The following is a 24,748-nucleotide window of genomic DNA, read 5'->3' on the forward strand; positions in this document are numbered from 1 at the left end:
TTTAGACTTGACCCTGGCCTGGTTTGTTACCAGCCCCTTTCCCTAGACAAAAGTGGTTCGTAACCGCCTGTGAGCAGAATAAGTTAAAAATGTCTATAATTGACCATCAAAGTCACATGATCACAGAGGCAGATGTGTTTTTCACGACTTAACACAGGCATGATAAAGCTAAGCACAAACACACACACATGCAAACACAGGACTGATAATCAACTTAGATGTTTCTAAAGCGTAACGTTTAGTTTTCTTTCTGTCCCACTGGTGCATTGGAAGGAGACAAGAGCCACAACACAGTTTGGAAAAAAGAAACAATATTAATATATAAACAAAAGGTAATATTTCTTATAATTTGTCAATATATTACAATAAGCTTAGTACATAGTACAGTAGATATTTACCATTTAAAGTGATACATTGTCTGCATAAAGCTACTTTACCTACTTCCTATTTCTCAGTCAAACTTGAGCTCTTCCAGTACTAATTAGAATAGATGGTAACATTTACTCCTCCCTGAGCCACCACTCCTCCCTGAGCCACCACCTTACTGTGGTGGAGGAGTTTGCTTGTCCTGATGATGCTAGTGGCTATGTTGTCAGGGGCTTTATGCCCCTGGTAGGGTCACCCATGGCAAACAGGTGCCTAAGGGAGGGACCAGATGAAGCGTGGCTCAAAACACCCCTATGATGATGACAAATCATGGACCCAGGTTTGGAGCCAGGCATGGAGTTGGTGGCTGGGCCTTTGCCCATGGGGCTTGGTCGGTCTCAACCAAAAAAGGGTGACATGAGCCCCCCCCTCCCATGGGCCATAGGGGTTGGGTGCAGTGTTAGCTGGGCAGCTGTCAGAGGTGGGGACCCTGTCGGCCTGATCCTCGGCTGCAGAAGCTAGCTCTAGGGATGTGGAATGTCACTTCTCTGGTGAGGAAGGAGCCTGAGCTGGTGTGAGAGGTTGAGCAGTTCCAGCTAGATATAGGTGGACTTTGGAACCCTCTTCAATTCTGGAGTTGCTCCTGGTGAGAGTTGCTGAGCAGGTGTGGACTTGGCACCTGTGCGTTAGGATTTACCCCGGTGGACGAATGGTTAGCCTCCCTCTGCCTTCAGGTGGGGAGATAGGTCCTGACGTTTGTTTGTGCTTATGCACCAAACAGCAGTTCAGAGTACCCACCTTTTTTGGATTGCTTGGAGGGGGTGTTGGAGAGCACTCCTTCTGGGGACTCCCTCGATCTGTTGGGGGACTTTAATGCCCACATGGGCAATGATAGCGAGACCTGGTTGGGCGTGATTGGGAGAAATAGCCCCCTGATCCGAATACGAGTGGTGTTTTGTTGTTGGACTTCTGTGCTCATCATGGATTGTCCATAATGAACACCTTTCTCAGGCATAACAGTGTCCACATGTGCACTTGGCAACAGGACACTCTAGGCCACAGTTTGATGATCGACTTTGTAGTCGTCTCGTTGGACTTGCGGCCACATGTCTTGGACACTCGGGTGGAGGAGGAGGAGTAGGGGTGGAGCTGTCAGCTGGTGGTGAGTTGGCTCAGATGGTGGGGGAGGACGCCGGTCAGGTTTGGCAGACCCAAGCATGTTGCAAGGGTCTGCTAGGAACGTCTGGTGGAGTCTCCTGTCAGAAAGAGTTTCAACTCCCATCTCCAGCAGAGCTTCAACCATGTCCCGGTGAGGCGGGGGACATTGAGTTCAAGTGGGCTGTGTTCCGTGCCTTTATTGATGAGCTGTGGCCGCAAGGTCGTCGGTGCCTGTCGTGGTGGCAAGCCCCAAATTCGTTGGTGGACACCAGCAGTAAAGGATGACGTCAAGCTGAAAAAGGAATCCTATCGAGCCTTTTTAGCCTGTGGGATTCCAGAGGCAGCTGATGGGTATTGGCAGGCTAAGAGGAACGCAGCTTTGGCAGTCTCTAAGGCAAAATCTCAGGCATGGGAGGAGTTTGAATAGGCCATGGAGAATGATTTCCGGATGGCTTCGAGGAGATTCTGGTCCACCATCCGGTGGGCTCAGGAGGGGAAAGCAGTGCACCATCAACACTGTGTACAGTGGGGATGGGGGGCTGCTGCCCTCGACTTGGGACATTGTGAGGCGGTGGAGGGAATACTTCGAAGACCTTCTCAATCCCATCAACACATCTTCCAATGAGGAAACAGAGTCTGGGGACCCTGGTGTGGGCTCTCCCATCTGAGGTCGCTGAGGTGGTCAAAAAACTCCTTAGTAGCAGGGCGCTGGGGGTGGATGAGGTCCGCCCAGGGTTCCTTAAGGTCGTGGATGCTGTAGGGCTGTCTTGTCTGACATGCCTCTGCAGCATCGCGTGGACATCAAGGACAGTTCCCCTGGACTGTCAGACTGGGGTGGTAGTCACCCTCTTCAAAAAGGGGGATTGGAGGGTGTGCTCCAACTACAGGGGGACCACACTCCTCAATCTTCCTGGTAAGGTCTATTCAGGGGTGCTGGTGAGGAGGGTCCGTCAGATAGTCGAATTGCTACTTTCGTCCCGGTAATGGAACAGTGGACCAGCTCTACACGCTTTTCAGGGTCTTGGAGGGGGCATGGGAGTTTGCTCAACCAGTCTACATGTGCTTTGTGGACTTGGAGAAGGCGTTCGACAGGGTCCCTGGGGGACTCCTGTGGGGGGTACTCCGGGAGTATAGAGTGCCGGACCCCCTTGTATGAGCTGTCCAGTCCCTGTACAACCAGTGTCAGAGCTTGGTCCACATCGCCAGCAGTAAATCACAATCGTTTCCTGTGCGGGTTGGACCCCGCCAAGGCTGCACTTTGTCACGATTCTGTTCATAACTTTTATGGACAGAATTTCTAGGTGCAGCCAATGTGTTGAGGGGATCATGTTTGGTGGCCGCGATTCACAGCCGAGTTGAAGCAGCTGGAATGAGAATCAGCACCTCCAAATCCGAGACCATGGTCCTCAGCCAGAAAAGGGTGGAGTGCCTTCTCCGGGTCAGCAATGAGGTTCTGCCCCAATTGGAGGAGTTCACGTATCTCTGGGTCTTGTTCACAAATGAGGGAAGGATGGAGCTGGAGATCGACAGGTGGATCTGTCTGCAGTGATGCGTACTCTGCATCGGTCTCTCATGGCAAAGCTCTCGATCTACGTTCCTACCCTCACCTATGGTCACGAGCTGTGGGTAGTGACCAAAAGAAGAAGATTGTGAATACAAGTGGCCAAAATGAGTTTTCTCCGCAGGTTGGCCAGGCTGTCCCTTAGGGATAGGGTGAGAAGCTTGGTGATCTGGGTGGGGCTCAGAGTAGAGTCGCTGCTCCTCCACATTGAGAGGAGCCAGATGAGGTGGCTCGGGCATCTGGTCAGGAGTTTATATTCAGGAATTTATAAAAAATTTATATTCAGGAGACTGGTGAGGTGTTTCAGGCACGTCCCACAGACGCCCCGGGGAAGACCCAGAATATGCTGGACGGATTATATCTCTTTGCTGGCCTGGGAATGCCTCCGGATCCCTCCAGATGAGCTGGTGAATGTGGCCGGGAAGAGGGAAGTCTGGGTTTCCCTGCTTAGGCAGCTGCACCCGCAACCCGACTCCGGATAAGCAGTAGACAATGGATGGATGGATGGATGGATGAATGGTAGCATTTACTTGCTATTTTTAATCCTCATTTCTGCTAGATCTTCTTATCTTGATTGATCAAAAAAATAACAATTTTGCTACATCCAACCCTTAAAAAGAAGAGTATAAATACATACACTTATTTTCTTGAAAGAGTTGTTCAAAAACATTAAAAACTAGTATCAATATTGTAGCTCCTCCTACATTACAGTTCCTCTGTATGACTGCATATTAGTGAGTTCTGCAGTCTGATTCAGCCTTTTCCACTTGACACTTTCAGGAAAGGAAAGTAATTGCTTTTGAATTTTCAGATACATTTTTATTACCTTAGACTTTGACTGTCTCCCATGAGACAAACACAATGGATTGGATGATCTCAACTACACTTTTCCTTTCAGGTAAGTTTGTGTTTTACCAGCTATCTGTCATATTTTTGTGACTTGCCAGAAGCAAAACCACATCCATTATGAATGATAATAAGATGTATAGTGTCAAGAAAAACAGTTTCAAATGTTCAGTTTCCAAGAGATAGCTTGCTTTTTATGCTTAAACACCATTCCAACATACTCAGCTATTAAATTTAAGACAATAAATGTAAGTTCGCTCTGAAGATGTAAATTTATATGTTTTTTGTCACTATTGTTTGAAGTGATTAAAAACTAAGGCTATGTTCCTGAACAAAAAAAGCAGAACCTCAGGGTGGCTTTTATAGAAATAATGAGTAAACATTACTGTATGATCATAAACACTTCACAATGCAAGGGAAACCAACATTCTTTGAGGTCCTAATGTAAAGGAAACTGGTCTGTTAAACAAATGTTTCTAACCTTAAGGTTTTTGACACTGACAGCAATTTTGAATTTTTAAAAATAAGTTAATAAATAAAAATAAATGGAAATAAGAAAATAAATAAATAAATTATTTTCTTGTTTTTTTTTTGGTACAAATTTTAGCTTCTACTGAAATATGATATGATATTAACATATGGGTTCTACTGGCAAATATAAGCTTTAAAATTACACCTGTAGTATGTTTTACTTTTTTATATGAAGGCTTTCAGCTGTTGTGTTCTGAATTTGACAAGCTCTTCCTTTAGTGCTCTCTAGTGGTATTTTTTAAAAAAGCACAAACATAAATCCTCATAACTAACATGTATTGTTAAGTGTTTAAGTTTCTAACATTATAAATATTACATATTGGATTTGATAAACAAAATGAAACAGAATCACATCATGACTTTAAATTTTCCTTCTTCATTTCACAGGGTTAAAAGCTGCACTTTGTTTCAACATTGACCCTCTGGCTTGGAAGTCCCTGCAGAATCCTGCTGCAGGTTTTGGCTACCAGGTGGTGCAAAGACGATCAGAGTGAGTTAGAGAATACATTATAGTCTGTTATAGATTAACATCTGCCATGTTTGCTGCTTGTGATTTTTCACTTCTAACTTAGAATTCAGTCATTTATACACTTCACAATACTAAAATAATAATAATCATAATCATAATAATAACTCAAGCTTCCTAACAGAAAAATAAATAACCTGCCACTGTTTAATGTTTGTCTGGATTTATTAGTTTGCTCGTCAGTGCCCCTCTTCAACAGTATTCAGGAAATCGAAGGGGTCAGATATTTAGGTGCACCACTGAGACATGCCAAAGTCTGCAAGTTCCAGGTAGGAAACCATTCTTTCCAAAAGTATTGACAAAATAATCTGAATTTTCAAATACATTTTTCCATCAATGAATCTTTCTGTTCTTGGGACAGAACTTTAATGATGAGATAATAGATAAAACTGAAATTAAATAAGAGAATTGTGTTTTTGAATCCACTTTCTTTAAAGCATACCACAAGGACAACAACGTGATAATCGCCTCAGCAACAGGTCATTAATTACACATAATTATATAATCATCTTACATGGGGGAGGTGGTTGCTATGGTTGTCATTTTGTTATTAAGATTTTTTGAACATTTTCACAGTGCCAGAATTTGCAGTCAACATGTCACTTGGTTTGGCAATGACAAGCGATCCCATCACAGAGAAAACTGCAGTAAGTTGGTGAATTACAGAGATTTCAAATTCTCAGAAGCTTTCTTTCTTACAGCATGTAAATGTATTGCTTAAAGAAACAGAAAATAAATAATCTATCAATAAAATTCCTTTCATTTCTTCTCCAGGCATGTGGTCCAACCATTCCTAACGACTGTAAAAGTATCACCATGTACAGTGGGGTTTGCATTGAGATAGAAAAATCTAGTAGCAGTGGGCCACCTGTACCATCTTCTATTGAAGGTAAATATACATTTTAATGGAAGGTCACCACAAAGACATCCCATTTCTCACACACAATCTGATGTAGGTTTGCACATACATACAATCATCCAGCTGACATTTGCAGGTTCCACCTGGACATACGTACAGGTGCTTGTCATAAAATTAGAATATTATGAAAAAGTTTATTTATTTCAGTAATTCCATTCAAAAAGTGAAACTTGTACAATGTAGACATTCATTCCTCACAGACTGATGTATTTCAAATGTTTATTTCTATTAAATTAGATGAATATAACTGACAACTAATGAAAACCCCAAACTGAGTATCTCAGAAAATTAGAATATTGTGGAAAGGTTCAATATTGAAGACACCTGGTGCCACACTCTAATCAGCTAATTAACTCAAAACACCTGCAAAGGCCTTTAAATGGTGTCTCAGTCTAGTTCTGTTGGCTACACAATCATGGGGCAGACTGCTGACCTGACAATTGTCCAAAAGAAGACCACTGACACCTTGCACAAAGAGGGCAAGACACAAAAGGTCATTGCTAAAGAGCTTGGCTGTTAACAGAGCTCAGTGTCCAAGCACATTAATAGAGAGCCGAAGGGAAGGAAAAGATGTGCTAGAAAAAGTGTACAAGCAATAGGGATAACCGCACCCTGGAGAGGATTGTGAAACAAAACCACTGAAAAATGTGGGGGTGTCAGAAAGACTGCTCCGGTGCACATGCACCAGCGAGAAAATTCCAGCTGGTCAACGGATGACATCCTGCAGCAAACCAGAGACTTGTGTGCCTCGTGTGCGTAACTGACCAAAGAGTAAGTTATACAGTTTGACCACTAAATCTTCATATTTTTTCAATTAATATTAATTAGTGGTGTTCAAACTGTAGTCGGAAATGTTCATATTAATCGAGGTTGTCATCCACCTTCTTAATCAGTACATTATTCTGTGTAAATACTGCGATTCATTCTTTATGTACACCTTGGTTTACACTATATTACGCTAACATGCAGTTGCAATATTGTTTAATACAAGTCTATATAAGTTTAGTGCGTTATTGCACATAAAAGATATGTGAGACTCTACTGGTTATTTTTCGTGTACAGATGAGAAATTCCAGTGCACCACGTGTCTTCCGAGGCATTAGTCTATTTGGCCACTAGATGACAGCATTGTATTGTGTTCAAGTAGTAAAGTCTAGTTAACTTAAGAGGTAGTTCACCATGCACGCTTGTATTTATTATTAATGTAAATATTATTCCTTCTTTATTTGCATTTTAGACCACACATAGACATACAGGAACAAAGTGGGTGTAAATATTATTTGTACCTGTTGTGTTGCTGTGCTGTAATAAGCCTGAGTGTGAGAAGTAAACCGCTAGAGTGGATGAACCTGTATGAACCTCCCTTCCTTGTGTTCTGACCAACACACCAGAGACACACCCACAATATCCCCCTTTACAATACAGTCTACGTCTTAACTATTTAATGGGGAGATTCACAAAGAGTGGACTGCAGCTGGAGTCAGTGCTTCAGGAACCACCACGCACACACGTATGCAAGACATGGTTTCAGCTGTCACATTCCTTGTGTCAAGCCACTCTTGAACAAGAGACAGCGTCAGAAGTGTCTCACCAGGGCTAAAGACAAAAAGGACTGGACTGCTTCTAAGTGGTCCAAAGTTATGTTCTCTGATGAAAATAAATTTTGCATGTCCTTTGGAAATCAAGGTCCCAGAGTCTGAAGGAAGAGAGGAAAGGCACAGAATCCATGATGCTTGTGGTCGAGTGTAAAGTTTCCACAGTCAGTGATGGTTTGGGGTGCCATGTCATTTGCTAGTGTTGGTCCACAGTGTTTTCTTAGGTCCACGGTCAACGCAGCATCTACCAGGAAGTTTTAGAGCACTTCATGCTTCCTGCCGCTGACCAACTTTATGGAGATGCAGATTTTATTTTTCAACAGGACTTGGTACCTGCACACAGTGCCAAAGATACCAGTACCTGGTTTAAGGACCATGGTATCCTTATTCTTAATTGGCCAGCAAACTTGCCTGACCTTAACCCCATAGAAAATCTATGGTGTATTGTGAAGAAGAAGATGCAATACGTCAGACCCAGCAATGTAGAAGAGCTGGAGGCCACTATCAGAGCAACCTGGGCTCTCATAACACCTGAGCAGTGCCACAGACTGATGGACTCCATGCCACGCCACATCGCTGCAATAATTCAGGCAAAAGGAGCCCAAACTAAGTATTGAGTGCCGTACATGCTCATACTTTTCATGTTCATACTTTTCAGTTGGCCAACATTTCAAGAAATCCTTTTATTGTTTCGGTCTTAAGTAATATTAAAATTTTTTTGGGGATATATTGAATTTGGTTTTCATTAGTTTTCAGTTATAATCATCCTAATTAAAGGACAAACATTTGAAAAATATCAGTATGTGAGGAATGAATGTCTACATTATACAAGTTTCACTTTTTGAATGCACCTACAGAAATAAATGCACTTTTTCAGGATATTCTAATTTTATGATGAGCACCTGTATAGTTTGAGACCTGATCATGATGTTTTTTATAATACATTTGATTCATTTCTAGACTTTTTCTTTGTTCTTTTTTTACTTACCGGTACTTGCTATTTTACAAAGCCAGAATAATAAGCTGTTAAAGTAGTTTAGTGTCATATCTTTAATGTTTGTCTTCTACCAATTAAAACAGCTGGAAGAAAGTCCTCCATATTTGTTACCAGGAGCTGTAGCATTAGCTGTCTTGTACCTTGCGTCGATTCACCTGCTGTGTGTGAAAAACACAAGTACTAACCCTACACTTGAGGGGAAACTGCAAACTTCTGTTCAGATGTGTATTTATCTTGTCTTTTTAACAGAGTGCAGAGCCCAAGCTGACATCGCATTTCTGTTGGACGGCTCAGGCAGTGTGAGTCCTCAAGATTTTGAAAGAATGAAAACTTTTGTTACTAAACTGATCGAGTCGCTGCTGGGAAAAGATACACAAGTAAGTCTATGTTTACCTTTTTTATTAAACAGCAGGAGTAACACAAAAGAAAGGAAAATCCTGCAATCCATTAGTATGAACTTTTAGTTTGGTTTTAATGAGGAAGGCTTTCAGAAATCACTTATTTTGGATATTTTCGTAGACAAAGAGAAGCAGAAATCTTGCTTCATGTTATCAAACTGTAAAAACTAAGAGCATATAGGACTTAGAGTTTGGACAATCTAAAAAGCTATATATTTTTTAACAAGATAAATAAAAAATTTCTGTAACAGTCACATTTACTCAATGACATCAATTCAAATGAATAAAAATTAGGGTGTGGTATTAAAATGGAAAGCTTCACATCTACTAATACATCCACTATCTTTTGAGAAATATATTTCCAATATTATTTCTACTAGATATTTTGCTTTTACTTATATACATTTAACATATTTTCTTTTGCAGTTTTCCATCACTCAGTTTTCTTGGGACCCCAAAATCCATTTCGACTTCAAAGGATTTGATCCTAATAATTGGCGACAACAAATTCAACAAATATGGCAGATCGGAGGGTGGACTTACACCGCTAAAGCCATTACATATGTTGTGTATGTGCCTTTATCGTTCTGGTCTGCTTTGTATGGTGAAATTTTGGGTGTTCAGAAAAAGTTTTCCCTTTTAGTTACAAAGCTTCTACATTTAGAAATTTCTTTGTTGAATTTTTTCTCTCTTGGTCAGTTTTTCATCTTCCAGTTTGTTGTGGTTTTGTTTTCCAGACACTTTTTTTTCCTTTATTTGGCACCTCTTTTCTAACTCATTAGTTCCTATGACATGAAATGGATCCCAGTAAAAAAATTTCAAGACTGTCTGAGATGCATTCAAACAGAGATTATATTAATAACACTAAATCATATTAATGTGGTGACCTTTTCATCTGGAACAGTTGAGTTTGAGCCTGTATGTCTAGAAGTGACAAGACAAGCCATCTACAAACATGAACAGTATTTAGCCAGAGATTTATTTTAGGTTAACATGATATTTCAGTTAGAATTCAAGCAAACCACCCTTTCAGTGATGTTTCTTTAGTTTGTTTAATTTGTTTCTTTAATTCATAACTGTGCAAATTTCCTGCTGTACAACAACTTTCATTGAAAATTAAAAATCTTTCTTTTTTCAGGGAAAATATCTTCCTAACATCCAGAGGTTCCAGGTCAGAGGTGAAGAAAGTTTTGATAGTCATTACAGATGGACAGTCTACCGACCCCTACTACTTACAGGGAGCAATCGATAAGGCTGACTCTAAAAATATTGTTAGATTCGCTATTGGGGTAAGTTGTAATTATATGAACTCATTTGCAAGTCTTAAAATACAGTTAAATTCTTTAAGTTCAAACTTTTTGCCTTTTTATACACTTTCCTGTATACCGGATGGAGATGATCAGTTTTATTCGCATAGCAGTTTTATAATGGTTAACCAGTCATGATTAGGAGAGCAACAGTGTGTATCTACAACCAAACTTATACTGCAGCCATTAGTCAGACGGTGATTGGTTAAGTCAAACTGAACATTTTGTTACTCCCTCGAAGTTTAGACAAGCTCAAAGTCATTCTTGGGTTTTTACAGGCATTTATTGTTGGACAGTATCTTCGACCTGATTTTAAATGATTCTTGGTCGCCTCAATTATGCCGTCAGAACTAAGAAAGAAATATGAACTTAAAAGAACTTCAAGCAAAATAAAAGGATTACATAAATAAAAATTCACAGAAAACATAATAAAAGACAAACTGCCTTAATATACAATTAAAGGGATAACCGTCATCACAGTGGCATAACATTAAATGATGACCCAAATAACAATAGAAAAACAAGTAAAATCATTATACCTCATTGGCCGCATTAACTTCAAGGGGATAAAGATCATATTCACAGCTTCTTCTTAAGAAAAAAAGGCTTATTTTCCATCTTCTTGACACAACGTTTGAAACTTGTCTCTTACAAACATCGTATGTACAGTTTCTGACTGAAAATGAAAAGAATTGAATATATGACAGTTGCCACTGACGGGAGCTACACATTTCATATTGCAGACTGACTGAAATGTATATAAGGTAGGACATTAGTTTGCACTTGCAAAATTTACTTGTATTCTAAGTCTTGCAGAGTTGATCCACAGATTTGATTTGTACGTTTTTCAAACATTCATATATTGTGATACACCTGTCTGAGGGTTGCTTTGACATCAACCAGGATTTGGGATCTTTGCATCTAAACCCTTAACTTATAAAATATTTGTTTTAATATCCATAGGTTGGGAATGCATTTAGCCCTTACAATCCTGGTGCATTACAAGAACTGAGGATCATTGCATCTAAACCTCAAGAAAACTATGTGTTTAAAGTGGAGACCTTTGAGGCGCTTGAGAAGATTCGACAGAATTTGCAAGACAAAATTTTTTCTATTGAAGGTACATGTGTTATCAAAGCAGATTTAAATCAGTTGTTCCATTTTCTAAAATGTATTTGATTTGCATGCAAAACGTGAACAATTAATACTTTTTTTTTCCTCAATGAAGCCTCAATGAAACTCTGAATTCAAATTAAATGCAGTATGGCATAATGTCACATTAAATTACTTAAGCTTCGATTTTTTTGCTTATCCATCCATCCATTTTCTGCAGCAGTAATCCATGTTATTATTTTTTTGCCTATACAGGATCTCAAACAGGTGGAGAGTCACTGAAACTGGAAATGTCTCAGGAGGGATTCAGAGTGGCTTACATGCCTGAGGTAAAATAAAAATGGATCTTTTAGGCTCTGGAGTTTCTAATTTTTGTAAATGAGAAAAAAATATTTCATATTATGGCATCACAGGTTGGCGGTTGTATTAGATTTAATAACTTGTTCTTTTCATACATATATATTATTATTATCATTATTTATAAAATGATTATGGATGGCTGAGTCACACATCTGCCATTTAGTGATGGAAAGTGGTAACAGATTTAAGCTTTCTTTCTGGAGACATGGGCTGGTGCTTGTGGCAATTTTGCAAATGTGATGCTTAGAGGGTTAATTGGATTACAAACACACAATATTTCAGATTTAAAATTTGCATTTATAGTTTCATTTTTCATTCATATTTCTGTCAAACCTGCAGGGAATCCAGATGGCTATGGTTGGTGCTAATCAGTGGAGGGGAGGCTACAAGCGGTACACAGGACACACACTAACAGGGTCATATGAACCCATGGTTATGGAGCCTGACAGTTATCTTGGTGAGAATGTTAGATTTGACTGTATATGTACACAACTCTATGGCTCTACTACTGAAGTAATATTTTGACCTGGAGAGCTTCAACACGTAGTATCGTGTTGGGGAAGACTGGTCATTTTGATCAGTTTACCAAATTGAAATTTTTGTTCTCTGCAGAGGTAATAAAAATATTTAAACATACAAAAGAAATCTGCAAAATAAAAGCACTTTGTCTACACTGGCTGAACTGAGATATTCACCAATGCTATTAACTACATCATCATTAAATTGTAGGTTACTCCATGGCTGTGGCTACAACTGCAGACGGCCAACTGACCATCATTGGTGCTCCAAGATATCAACACAGAGGAGTTGTGATGGTGGTTTCCAGAGACAAAGACAAACAAAAACTTGAGCCAAATCAACGTGAGGTGAGTATTTACCACTAAGATGGTCCTGAAAAACCTGAAACACATTAAAGATCTATATCATACATATAAAATGTCTTTCACAGATCCAGACTGGTGAATATTTTGGGGCAGAGGTTTGTACCATGGATTTGAATCTTGACAGCTACACTGACCTAATCATCATATCTGCTCCGATGTACAAGGACTCTGATCGAGAGGGACGAGTTTACGTTTGCACATTGACCCACTTGGTAATTAGCAGCTTCATCTAGAGACAATCAGTCAATTGACTTGTTATATTTTCTTCTTTTTAATAAGCCTGAAACTCTCCCTCTTCCTGATATGTTCACCAGAATGTCGACTGCTATTTTGAGTCTCCATTAGTACTAAAAGGGGCTGCTGACAGAGGAAGGTTTGGGTCTTCTCTCGCTGTTCTGCCTGATCTAAACAAAGATGGATTTAGGGATTTGGCAGTTGGAGCACCTTTGGAGAACGATGGTCAGGGCAGCATCTACATATTCCATGCTGAAGGAGGCCAAAGAATCAATCCTGCTTACTCACAGGTGAGCAAGTGTAAAAGTTAATAAAAAGCTGAAAGAATTTCTTCCATTTTCTACTTTTATTAATTAATCTACTGTTGCACAGAGAATTGCTGCCTCTGAGGTTCAGTCAGGACTAAAGTTCTTTGGCATGTCGATCAGTCAGTGGAGTTTCGATCAGAGTGGTGATGGTCTGCCTGACTTAGCGGTGGGTTCAAAGGGCACAGTTGTCTTACTGAGGTGAGTCCTGCTCTTAGCCCAGATTTTGTTTGAACATAAACTTTTTAATAGTGATTAGTTATCATTTAATGTTATGTATAAACAGTGTCCATTACTAAAACAAATAAGTTGTTTGTATTGTTTTCAACATTGTGCAGTGTGATGATAATGATATGATAACTGAAAGATAATTGAACATGTTTCTGTCAGAGGGGGCGGGGCTACTTTCAAAACTCAAAATATAAGGACCACAAAGGCTCATGGGAAATGCCAGATTTAACCTTTCATGATTGCTGTGCTATAAATTTGAGTTATGTTCTATACTTCCTGTGTTATGTCTACATTTAGAATAATAGAATAGAATAGAATAGAAATACTTTATTAATCCCTTCCGAGAGCCCTCAGGGAAATTTGGGTACCAGCAGCAATACAACATCAACAGTAAAAATAGAGGCAAGTAGAATGCAATAAATATAACAATAATAACAATAAGATAAGTTAAATAAAAATATAAACAAGTATTGCACACAGTAGAGGTGGTACAAATTCCCAGTTCTCTATTGCACGTATAAGTTATTGCAACTGTTTGTATGGGTTTTTGTGCATGTGTTGTATCAGGCGGACTGCACACCTCCCTCTCCCCCCTCCTTCTCCCCCTCCTGCCTAATGCAGAGTTGTACAGTTTGATGGCTCGGGGGACAAAGGAGTCTCTGAGCCGGTTGGTCCTACTCTTGGGGAGGAGCAGCCTGTTATTGGTCAGGCTTCTCTGTGCACTGATGACAGTGTGCAGAGGGTGACTGGTATCATTGACAATAGCCAGTAGTTTTTTTAGTGTTCTCCTCTCTGCCACTGTCACCAGGGAGCCCAGCTTCATGCCAACCACAGAGCCCACCCACCTGATGAGTTTTTCCAGCCTGTTAGCACACCTTTTTGTCATGTTACCCCCCCCAGTAGACAACAGCAAAAAAAAAGCGTACTAGCCACCACAGACTGATAGAACATCCACAGGAGTTTCCTGCAGATGTTAAAAGATCTCAGTCTTCGCAGGAAGTACAGACAGCTTTGGCCCTTCTTGTACAGGTGAGTTGTACAGCATGTCCAGTCCAGCTTGTTATCCAGCCACAACCCGAGGTACCTGTAGTTGTCTACAATCTCCACCTTGTCGTCCCTGATGGTCACTGGACATGGTTGTGGGCTGGACTTCCTGAATTCAATAACCAACTCCTTAGTCTTTGAGGTGTTAAGCTGGAGATGGTTCATCTGACTCCAAGTGACAAAGTCACTGACCAGATTCCTGTACTCATCCTCTCCATCATCCCTGATACACCCCACGATGGCTGTGTCATCTGCAAACTTCTGGATGTGACACAGCTCTGAGTTGTAACAGAAGTCTGAGGTGTAGAGTGTGAAGAGGAGGGGGGCCAGCACCGTCCCCTGGGGTGCTCCTGTGCTGCTAATAACAGTGTCAGATGTGATGTCCTTTAGCCTGACGTACTGCGGTCTCTCTGTGAGGTAGTTACCAATCCAGGACACCAAGCAGGGGCCCACCTGCGTCTCCCTCAGTTTGTCCAGAAGCATCAGGGGCTGGATTGTGTTGAAGGCACTTGAAAAATCCAAGAAGAGGATCCTCACTGTGCCCCTCCCCTTATCCAGATGAACTTGGACACGGTGTAGGAGGTAGAGAATAGCATCCTCCACACCCACACCTGCGCGATAGGCAAACTGTAGGGGGTCCTGGGCCTGTTGCACTTGGGGCTTGAGGAGATTGAGGATGAGCCGCTCCATCGTCTTCATCAGCTGGGATGTAAGTGCCACCGGTCTGTAATCGTTCAGCTCACCAGGGCGGTTTTTCTTTGGAACTGGAACAATACAGGATGTTTTCCACAGGGTAGGCACTTTCCCCAGCTGTAGACTGTGGTTGAAGACATGCTGGAGTGGTTCCCCCAGTTCAGCAGCGCAAGTCCTAAGCAGACGAGGAGGCACTCTGTCAGGGCCTGCTGCTTTCCATGGGTGGAGCTTCCTCAGTTCTCCCCTCACCTGTTCTGCTGTTATGTGTGGAGGGTGTTGAGATGGGGGGAGAGGTAAAGGTTGGCAGAGGGGCTGCACAGGGGATGAAGTCAGGGAGGTTGTGTACTGCAGTGGGGGAGGGGGGACCGTGGGCTGGTCAAAGTGGTTTAAGAAGATGTTCAGCCAGTTTGCTTCTTCCACTGTCCCCCCCGCTGTTATGGCCTTTGATCTGAAGCCTGTGATGGTGTTGACACCATCCCAGACCTCCTTCATACGGCTCTCACTCAGTTTATCCTCCACCTTCCTTCTGTAGGTGTCCCTTGCCACCTTCAGGCATTGTTTCACCTCCCGCTGTGCTAATTGCATTGCCTCCCTGTCATGGTTCATGAAAGCCACCTTCTTCCTGTTGAGGGCAGTTTTGACATCTTGTGTTATCCAAGGTTTGTTATTTGGATAACAACGGACAGTCTTATTGGGGGAGACTACGTCCAGCGAGAAGTTGATGTAGTCCGTCAGACAGTGAGTCTGCTCCTCTATGTCCTCACCATGTTGTCTCAGCAGTACATCCCAATCAGTGATGTCAAAGCAGTCTCGCAGAGCATCCTCTGCCTCAGGTGACCACTTCCTGATCGAGCGTGTGGTTTTAGACATCCTTTTGACCAGGGGGGTGTACTGTGGCTGTACGTATACCAGGTTGTGATCAGACTTTCCAAGTGGGGGGAGGAGGGTGGCTCTGTAGGCATCCTTCACGTTGGAGTACAGCAGGTCTATTGTTCTGTTGTTCCTTGTGGGACAGTCTACAGCCTGGTAGATTGGAAGGAGGCCAAGGTAGAGTCCAGGGAAGCATGATTAAAATCCCCAGATATGACCAGAAACGCCTCGGGGTGCTTTGTCTGCAGCCTTGCTGTTACTTTATGTATCTTCTCACAGGCAGCTGATGCTTCCGCGCTGGGCAGGATGTAAACACAGAGCACGATCACGTGACTAAGCTCCCTTGGCAAGTAATATGGCCGCAGACTAACGGCTAACAGTTCCAAGTCATGGCAACACAGTTCCTTTTTCACTGAGACATGTCCTGGGCAACACCAACGTTTGTTCACATATATGATGAGCCCCCCACCTCTGCTCTTACCGCAGGCGATCATGTCTCTGTCAGCTCTCACAGCAGTGAAACCCGGTAGATCCACGTTATCATCCGGTATCGCATCAGTGAGCCATGTCTCTGTGAAGATGTATAAGCTGCACTCGCGATAATTCCGTTGATTGTTCAGTGCGAACAGCTCGTCCATCTTGTTAGGTAGTGAGTTGACAATATTGGAAAGTTCTGCCCTGTTCAAATTTTAAAGTTAGTACCATGAGTGAGACGGACATAAACAGCAAAAGGAAAACAAAGCAAAAAAAAAAAAAAACAAAGAAACAAAAGGAAAAATCACCACCGGCCCCAGCTTCTTCTTACTGCATTAGGGAATGTGATGATTGTTACTGAGACAATTAATAATTACATTTTCAGTTCTCCTGATTGCAGTCTTGAGTTCCTAATCAGTTGTGGGGTTTTAAGTTGACTTTCCATGAAACTGATTCAGTGATTTACTTTTTATTCAAAAGAATTTGTGTAAATGTGATTTAAGAGAGTTTGTTCAAACAACTCGGCACTATAATTAAAATTAGTTAGGTAAACTAATGGGTTAGAGTAAAGTCTAATGGATGCCTAAGTTGATATAACTTGACATAGGTAGTTTCAGCATTTGTATAAAATAAAGTGGTTTAAGGCAACAGGTTTCCAGGCAAATTTCTAGTAAACTCAAGTAATCAAGGATTAGTGTCTTTTTATAATTTATGATTATTTTAGTTTTTCCTTTACAATCTTAATATATATTTTGAACAATAAAAATTTCACTCTAGTTGTCAGTTTTTATTGTGATTAATTATTGATCGCAAAGCCACAAGATGTTGACATGTCTCATAATGATGTCCTTTCTAGATCAAGGCCTATAGTGATGGTGGAAGCAACTGTTTCCTTCAACCCAAATGAAATCCCAACTCAAAATGTGGACTGTTCAAATCCCCTGGAGAACAAAGCTGAAATCTGCTTTACTATGAGCAGACACTCTGAAGTGAACACAGGTTCATCCTTCTTCTCATTTTCATTTCCACTGACATTCTTGTATTTGTGTGCATTTCTATATAACATTAGCCTCATAGCATAATTGCCTAAGTCAAATTTTAAGGTTTTATTGGTAATGATGCAAAGTCAATCAGCAGTATTAGGAGAGTACAGTTAGACAGATATTGTAATTTAGCCAAAATATGACTTAGACATTTATGCTATGAAGCTAACAATGAAAGAAATTCTTGTATGTTTCAGCTCAAGCACAGATTAATTACACTTTTACGCTGGATGCTACCAGGAAGACCCCAAACAACCGAGCTTACATCAGAGAGAAACTACGAGAGGAAACTGGATCACTTGTTCTGGACTTAAAACGTCGACAGTGCAGCAGTGTGAATTTTTTCATTGAGGTAGAGCCTAATGAGTTCAGAATAACTGATCTGAAGAAAACCGATTTAATATTTCAAATAAGTATTTTGCTTTAAGTCTTATCTTGCTTTGTCATAATGTTTCCCTTCTCTTGTTGCAGGCTTGTCCAGAAGATATTCACAATCCACTTATGAACGAGTTCAGATTCACCTTCGATGGTTTACCTTCTGACACAAATCTTAAACCAAGTCTCGCCCAGCAGGCTCAAACCACAACATTTCATCCAGTGAGTAACCTTTAAACACACTTCATTAATATTACATTTCCATTAACAGCTTTCTTTTTGTCACTATGTTTTCTGCATAACTGATATGTTGACACAGTTGAAGAGCTTCACATGGCTCCGACTTCTCCAGGATTCATCATAAAGCCTGAACAGTGTTCGTTTCTTATTACCCTCTGATCTAATGTTTTTAACATCTTGTTTTCACAGTTAAGGTTTCAGATCAACTGTGGTGCTGATGAGAATTGTGTTGATAATCTGAAAGTGGACTTCAACTTCACCAGGTAAAAGACTTTACATGTTTGCTTGATAAAGTTTTATATTAGTCTATAAGTACAAAAGCTTTGCATGCTTATGCTTATGAAGGTTGACCTTGAAATTGGAGCCAAAACTGGAGCTGTTTTTATTTCAGTCTTTGTATGAGTTCAGGAGACAAAGATAAATAAACAGTTGGGCATGCTTTTAGTGTTTAGTAATAAATGTGTCTAAATATTTTCTAATTTACTCAAATGCAATATTTTGTGTAGGCATATTTCAGTTATCTGTTATTACATTTTAATGCTTGCTTGCACAGTTTTTTGGTGCATACAAAGTATTTTTAATTTCATTATTGATTACATAACAACTAATTAGCCAATTGATTTTGATTTGACTGACTAGTCGACTTCAAAAATGATGTAAAATACCATCCTTAATAATAAGCGTCTCTGTTACGGCCACTGCTGATTGCACGCAGCTGTGGCCGGTATTATCACTGATTGGTGATTTCAGAGCGCTGTCTGGAGTGGCTGGAGCCGGCACACCTCCGTCCCCGCCCCTCTGATTGGCTTCACTATGGACCAATCAGGCTGCAGCTTGTTAGTGGCTGAGGCTGACAAGGCTGCAGCCAAAGCCAGTCAGGAGGGGAAGCTGGATTGGCACAGGCTGCTTCCCCTCGCTTAGTCACTGTGTGTGCGTGTTGTAGGAATGTGGCTGGTTAGCACTGGTGGCCTCATTCTGAGTTGTGGTGGATTTTTAGGTAGCAAAGCTTACTGAGTGCTCGCTGTGCTTCGTGTGGGTGAATCATGTGAGGGGCAGACCATTGTTTGGGCACAGCAGGAGAATTCCTGGCTGTGGTGCGTCCCATTGGGGACTTCGAATGGTTCTGTGTGTAGTTTGGATTCACCTTTTGATGGGTATTTTTCTATCATAAAATAAGACACAAAGAACTCAGAGTGAAGTCAGCTTCATCGCGATGGGGAGAGAGGGTGGTTCAGCACTCAGAGAGTGTATGGTGTCAACTCCGAAGTCTCAACCCCAGAGCAGCCTCTTTATTGAGCAGCTATCACACTTCAGTAGAGCAAGCAAAGTTCTCGCAAAGTTCAAACAGGGAAACACATCAGCATACAACACTTTATGACCCTTATCACACAGAGCTGTGACCACCACATCCTGTCCTCTGCAGGGTGGGTGAGACCGCAAATCATTACCCATCCTTAAGGGAGAAACTTTAAACCGTCAACTCCTTACTCTAACACCTTTGTTTTCTCACTCAGTTCGGTTCAGGCTTTGGCTACACCTTTAGTTGTTCTGCCACAGTGGGTGCTTTGTGTTTAGTTACAGTGTTGGGCTAGATTAGTGTTTGGTTTTGGTTGTGACTTCCGTCACTTATTTTATGGATCTGCTGCTCTTTTGTTTGGTTTTAGCTTCACCGAGTCTCTGTACAGTCATTTGGTTTTCACTCTGTGGTTTTTGGTATAGGTTCTGGTATATTTCTTTCAGCAGGTCCACGAACCCCAACACTCATTTATTTTGTGTTTTCTTTTAGTTACAGGCTTCACCCTCTGTTCCACATGTGTGCCAATAAAATGTGCTCATTATAATTTTACCACCTTTACTCAACGTTTTTATTTTCTTTGTTACACCCTTCCTCATACCCCTGAAAGTTGGGTTGTAACGGTCTCCAAGCTATAAGAGTGGTCAAACCAAAGCAATGTCCTGCTTTCCTTGATTTAGCAGCACCTTGTCTGCACACCAGTTTATCTGGAAACTCCTTGAAAAACTTTAGTGAAACAAATTAAACATGAAGTTTTCATTTCTGATAACAGAGTTACTGAAATAATCTAAAGAGGACGTCTGTTCTTTATTTTGAAAAAGAAATCTTTTCAGCTTTCAGTCAGGCTGCATGGTGATGTGTGGCTAGCGTCGCCTCATAGCAACGATGTGTGGTGTTTGCATGTTCTACCCATGTGTAAAGAGGACACACATGGGTGGGTCCTCTCTGGGTTAAGTGGTGGTCCTAGGAAAGGTGTGCATGTCTGTGGTGGACCCATGGTGGACCTGTGAGCAGTGCATCCTGCCATGTCTCACCTAGTAGCTGCTGGGATAGGCTCTGCCCCCAGTGACCCTATATTGGAATTTAAGGGTATAAACAATGGGTGGATGGTCTTTTCAACCTGTGGACATCCTCATAAACATATTCTCTTTGTTAAGGAAAGGACATCTTTTCAACTTTTCAACCAAACCTCAATGTTGATTAGATGTCGGGTAAAGCTGTCAACACAACATTGTTGCTGACAATCAAATGTTGGTACTGATAGAGGAGTAAATTAGCTCAGAGGGGCACAATGACGATTCTCAAACTGGGAACCGGTTCTCAATTCCCATCCCTACCTAGTTCTAACCAGCATGATAGCATTACCATTGTCAGCATTCATGTGGAAACAATGCTGCATTGACAACAGTTTTGATTTTCTCTTTCATTCTTGTTCATCTTCATAATCTCTCAGGTCCTCAGTGATTGTGGTTGGCATTGATGAGCTTTTGGATGTGACGGTCTCTGTGGAGAACAGGGAGGAAAACTCATACAACAGTCTTATTATTCTCACATACCCAGCTGGGCTCTCCTACAGGAAGTTTTCAGCTCTGCAGGTCAGACATCAGGATCAAGTCTGTTTCATCTCTGATCAGCTGCTCTCCAAGTCACATCAATGCTTTGTCTTTTAATACAGGGAAGAATTCAGTGCAGCTCTTTGGACAGTGAAGATGGAGTAACTCGAGGAAAGACAGACTGCACTATTGACAAACCAGTTTTCAAAAGCAACTCCAAGGTTGGTTTGTTGCACTGCTGCAGACTGTTGAGTCAGAAGAGGAGGCATCTGATCTCTGGTTTCTTTCATTTCCAGGCTGTCTTCATTGTCTCCTATGGGATTGGAGCCAATAGTCAACTTGACAGGAAGATCTTTGTCACTGCAAATGCCACCAGGTACAGTTCTTCAGCTGACGGTGCAGCAACTTGGAATATGAATATTTTCTATAAACATTTCCATCTTTATCTTTCAGTGGGAATCAGGAGCACTCCCCTTCAAGTGAACTCTACAAGAGGAAAGAGATCGATGTGAAGTATAACATCTTTGTTTCAGCTGAAAGGTCTGTGTTTCATAGTTAAATCAAAATAAATTTAAATGCGATGCTAATTTCTTTTGCTCCAGTATCTAATGTTTACAATGTCTCTTTAGCTCCTTCAACTACTGCAATTTCACTTTTGGAAAAAATAATTTGCAGAAACCAGTCCAACAATCAATCAAGGTGAAAGATTACTTTTTCCAGTAGTATCAGTACTATCTTCTAGTTTACTGCTATGTTTCAGACCTGATGCTTTATTATATTCTGAAACTTTTCTTTCTCACCTTCTCAGGTTACAAATAGCATCAGAGCATTTAATTTCACTGTGGTGATCAGGGTTCCTGTAAAGCTCAGTAACAAAGATATTTGGGTGGATTTGAGCAGTCTGCAGGTAAATATAGAGAAACCTTTAATTACTAACCTTAAAAAAGCCTTAAATGTACCTTAGACATGGCAGTATGTGGTGAAATGAGGAGCAGTTCCAGTAAAGTGACATGAATCAACTTTATTCTCAGATTGCAGACTGTCAACGAGACAAAGAAGAAGAACCTGTTGTCTCTGATATTGTTGCTCAGATAAAGGAAAAGAAATTAGTGGTAAGTATGTTTTTATAATGTGCCTGTTTAAATGTATATGTTAATAAATGCACATTACTGTCCACTTCACTGCAGCTTTCTATGCATGTGTCCACCACAGGACTGCTCTGTAGCCAAGTGTAGAGTGTTTAGGTGCAGCCGGTTCATGGGAAGAAAGGAGAGTAAGACGTATACAATCTCTGCCAACCTTAGTTCAGCATGGATAGAGCAGGTAAATATGAACTGGATGTGGTAAGTGCAACTGGTCCTGATTACAGAACCAGTAGGCAGCTCTTATGCAATTTAATAAGAATAAAAATCTGATTAAATTGTTCTTCCACATGTTTTTGTCTCAGATTGGACTTCCATCTGCCAAATTCCTCTTAACCAGCACGGCCAGTCTGGAGTACGACAGAGACCAGTACATCTTCTACTCAACAGCAACTAATAACAACCCACCTGTTCACAAAGTGATTAAACATTACTATTTTTAAGATTTATATTATTTATTAAACATCTTGAATTAATAAAAACTCTGTCTCCTCACCTCCCAGATTGAGACAGAGGTAGAAGTGTTTCCTGTACCAGATTTCACCAAAGAGATTGTAGGAGGTTCTCTGGGAGGGTTGGCTTTTCTAGCTTTACTCACTGCTGGTCTGTATAAGGTGAGACATTTGATATTTTTCTTTTCTTTTCTTTTTCTCCCTACTTTTTGGTCAGTAAAACATTGATTTCTAAATAAACAAATGTGTAGATTTTGCCAGTGATGATTAATACATCTCTATATCTTTTAATTTTAAAATCCATTCTTTAGTCATTATTTACATTTATTTATGAACTAAGATTTATATTTTTATTTTTTTCCTTTTTACTCATAGGCTGGGTTTTTTAAGAGCAAATACAATAAGATGATTACTGAAGATGGAAAAGGAGCCACAGAGACAGCAGCTGATGGAGGTGCACCCACAGGAGAATAAAAATCTTATTATTCTTCATCTCAAAGAAACCACCCATTCCCCACATCCAGCATTTTCCATTTGTACCATTAACCTGTTGACTACAGCTGACTACAAAACCAACCCATCTTACTATTTCAGGAAATCTCTATAAATGAAATATCTATGCCAACACTTTAAGAAACCAGCTTGTGTGTTTGTGGGTCAGACTGGGACTAAAGTCGGGCATAAACTCCTTCAGGCCACCCCAACTCATATACTGTACACATATGCGCTCACACTCACACAAGTTCACACTTGCAAACACATGTATAAGTCAAGTAATCACCAGAGCTCATTATTCTATGTTGTCCAACCTTCAGACAAAACTATAAACCCTCTTCCCTACCCTCATCAACAGGCTGAATACTACAGTGACAAGACGAGTCCTATGTTAATGATATGGTGTTATGTTGAGTTAAACATGTTTGTATCATTTTTTGAGCAAATTGATTAGATGTGTAACATGCTAACAGCAATATTCATACAACAGTAAAAACAAGAAGCAGCTTTTCCCGACTTCTTCAGTAATTGCCCTCTAATGACGGTTAATTCAGCATACATCTTTCATCACCTGCACTCTGAGCTCTCCAGTGGTCTGATGTTGACTCTTGTCTTATCTCTTGCTCTGTTTCTTTCTCACTTTCTTTCACCAACCACGCCCTCTTATGTTTCTTTAAAGAATCAGTCGAAGACATCTGGTACTAACAAGCGACCTAGAAAGCAAAACTCAGCTGTTATGTGACCTGTCCTAAAAGCAAGAATTATTGAACAGCTTCAGGGAGCTGCTGAGCAATGATGTTTTCATGGTTTATGGTTTCTGTTCTGACTTTATGTATTTAGTTTTGGTCATCTTTCTAATTTTTGTTGCTGGTTTTTGGTGTTCAGGGCTTAGTTTTGTGTTTCTTTGGTTTCTGTTTTTTAGTGCACATTGTCTGATTGCTCATGCACGTCACCTGTGTTTAATTTGTCAGTCTGTGTATTTAATTCAGGTTTTCAGTTACTCTTCGTCAGATCCTTTTGGTTCATCCCTGTAATATATGGTCTTCTGTTACTGAGTTTCTGGATTAAAGCCTTTGTTAGCAGCAGCTTTCTGCCTCCTGCCTGAACTGCCTGCATTTGTGTCCTCACCTCTGCCCCCTACACATAACTGATGTCTCCATATATATTAAACAAGTCAGAAACACGTATACACAATTCAGAAAGTTACATAGTGCAACTTTAGGAGGGTTTCCCAAAGTATTTCAGGTTGGGAAAGTATGTTTTTTTCCAGCAGGACCCACCAAACATTTCATGCAGTAAAACTCATTCATTCATTCATCATTTTCATCCAAAAACACAAATAGTTATGAACCAAAACCTCAAACATTAAACATATTAACCAGCAAGCAAATGAAAAGCTGCAACCACATCATTTATAGCACAGCCACATAAACACACTAACAAACTGTTTAAGTGAAGAAGTTCCCTCATCAACATTTAATTACTGGGTTGAGTACAGCCATAAGCAACACTAAGCTATAAGCTATTGTGGAGAGTTGGTGAGGAAGTAGGACCTAAATGATGTATGAGCCAGTAGGCAAAGGGATTCATTTTATAAAACTTAAGTGCTACAATGGCAGGATTAACAAGAATTTGAAACAAAGCTAAATAAAACTAATTGCAGACTTCAGAACAACTGACAAAGAAAAGCTTGTAAGAAACAATAAACCCAGACAGGATTGACAAGGCATGGAACAAGTGAA

The 24,748-nt window shown here is 40.7% G+C and overlaps 1 protein-coding gene across 1 annotated transcript; it reads left to right on the plus strand.

The window, feature by feature from the left end:
• Positions 1-3,931: 3,931 nt before the first annotated feature.
• Positions 3,932-24,091, plus strand: LOC121632827 (integrin alpha-M-like). The gene is made up of 30 exons (XM_041974584.1): positions 3,932-3,983; positions 4,850-4,952; positions 5,160-5,257; positions 5,565-5,635; positions 5,763-5,877; positions 8,749-8,876; positions 9,324-9,466; positions 10,036-10,186; positions 11,168-11,324; positions 11,573-11,646; positions 12,017-12,134; positions 12,407-12,543; positions 12,627-12,773; positions 12,876-13,085; positions 13,168-13,301; positions 17,269-17,411; positions 17,653-17,807; positions 17,927-18,052; positions 18,260-18,333; positions 20,818-20,959; positions 21,040-21,138; positions 21,214-21,293; positions 21,371-21,457; positions 21,547-21,616; positions 21,726-21,824; positions 21,949-22,029; positions 22,130-22,240; positions 22,365-22,478; positions 22,563-22,673; positions 22,887-24,091. Exons 1-30 carry the CDS (start codon positions 3,947-3,949, stop codon positions 22,983-22,985), a joined length of 3,414 nt encoding a protein of 1,137 aa, XP_041830518.1. The 5' UTR covers positions 3,932-3,946; the 3' UTR covers positions 22,986-24,091.
• Positions 24,092-24,748: the final 657 nt, after the last annotated feature.

Source organism: Melanotaenia boesemani, chromosome 21, assembly GCF_017639745.1.
Source record: "Melanotaenia boesemani isolate fMelBoe1 chromosome 21, fMelBoe1.pri, whole genome shotgun sequence".
Classification (NCBI taxonomy): Eukaryota; Metazoa; Chordata; class Actinopteri; order Atheriniformes; family Melanotaeniidae; genus Melanotaenia; species Melanotaenia boesemani.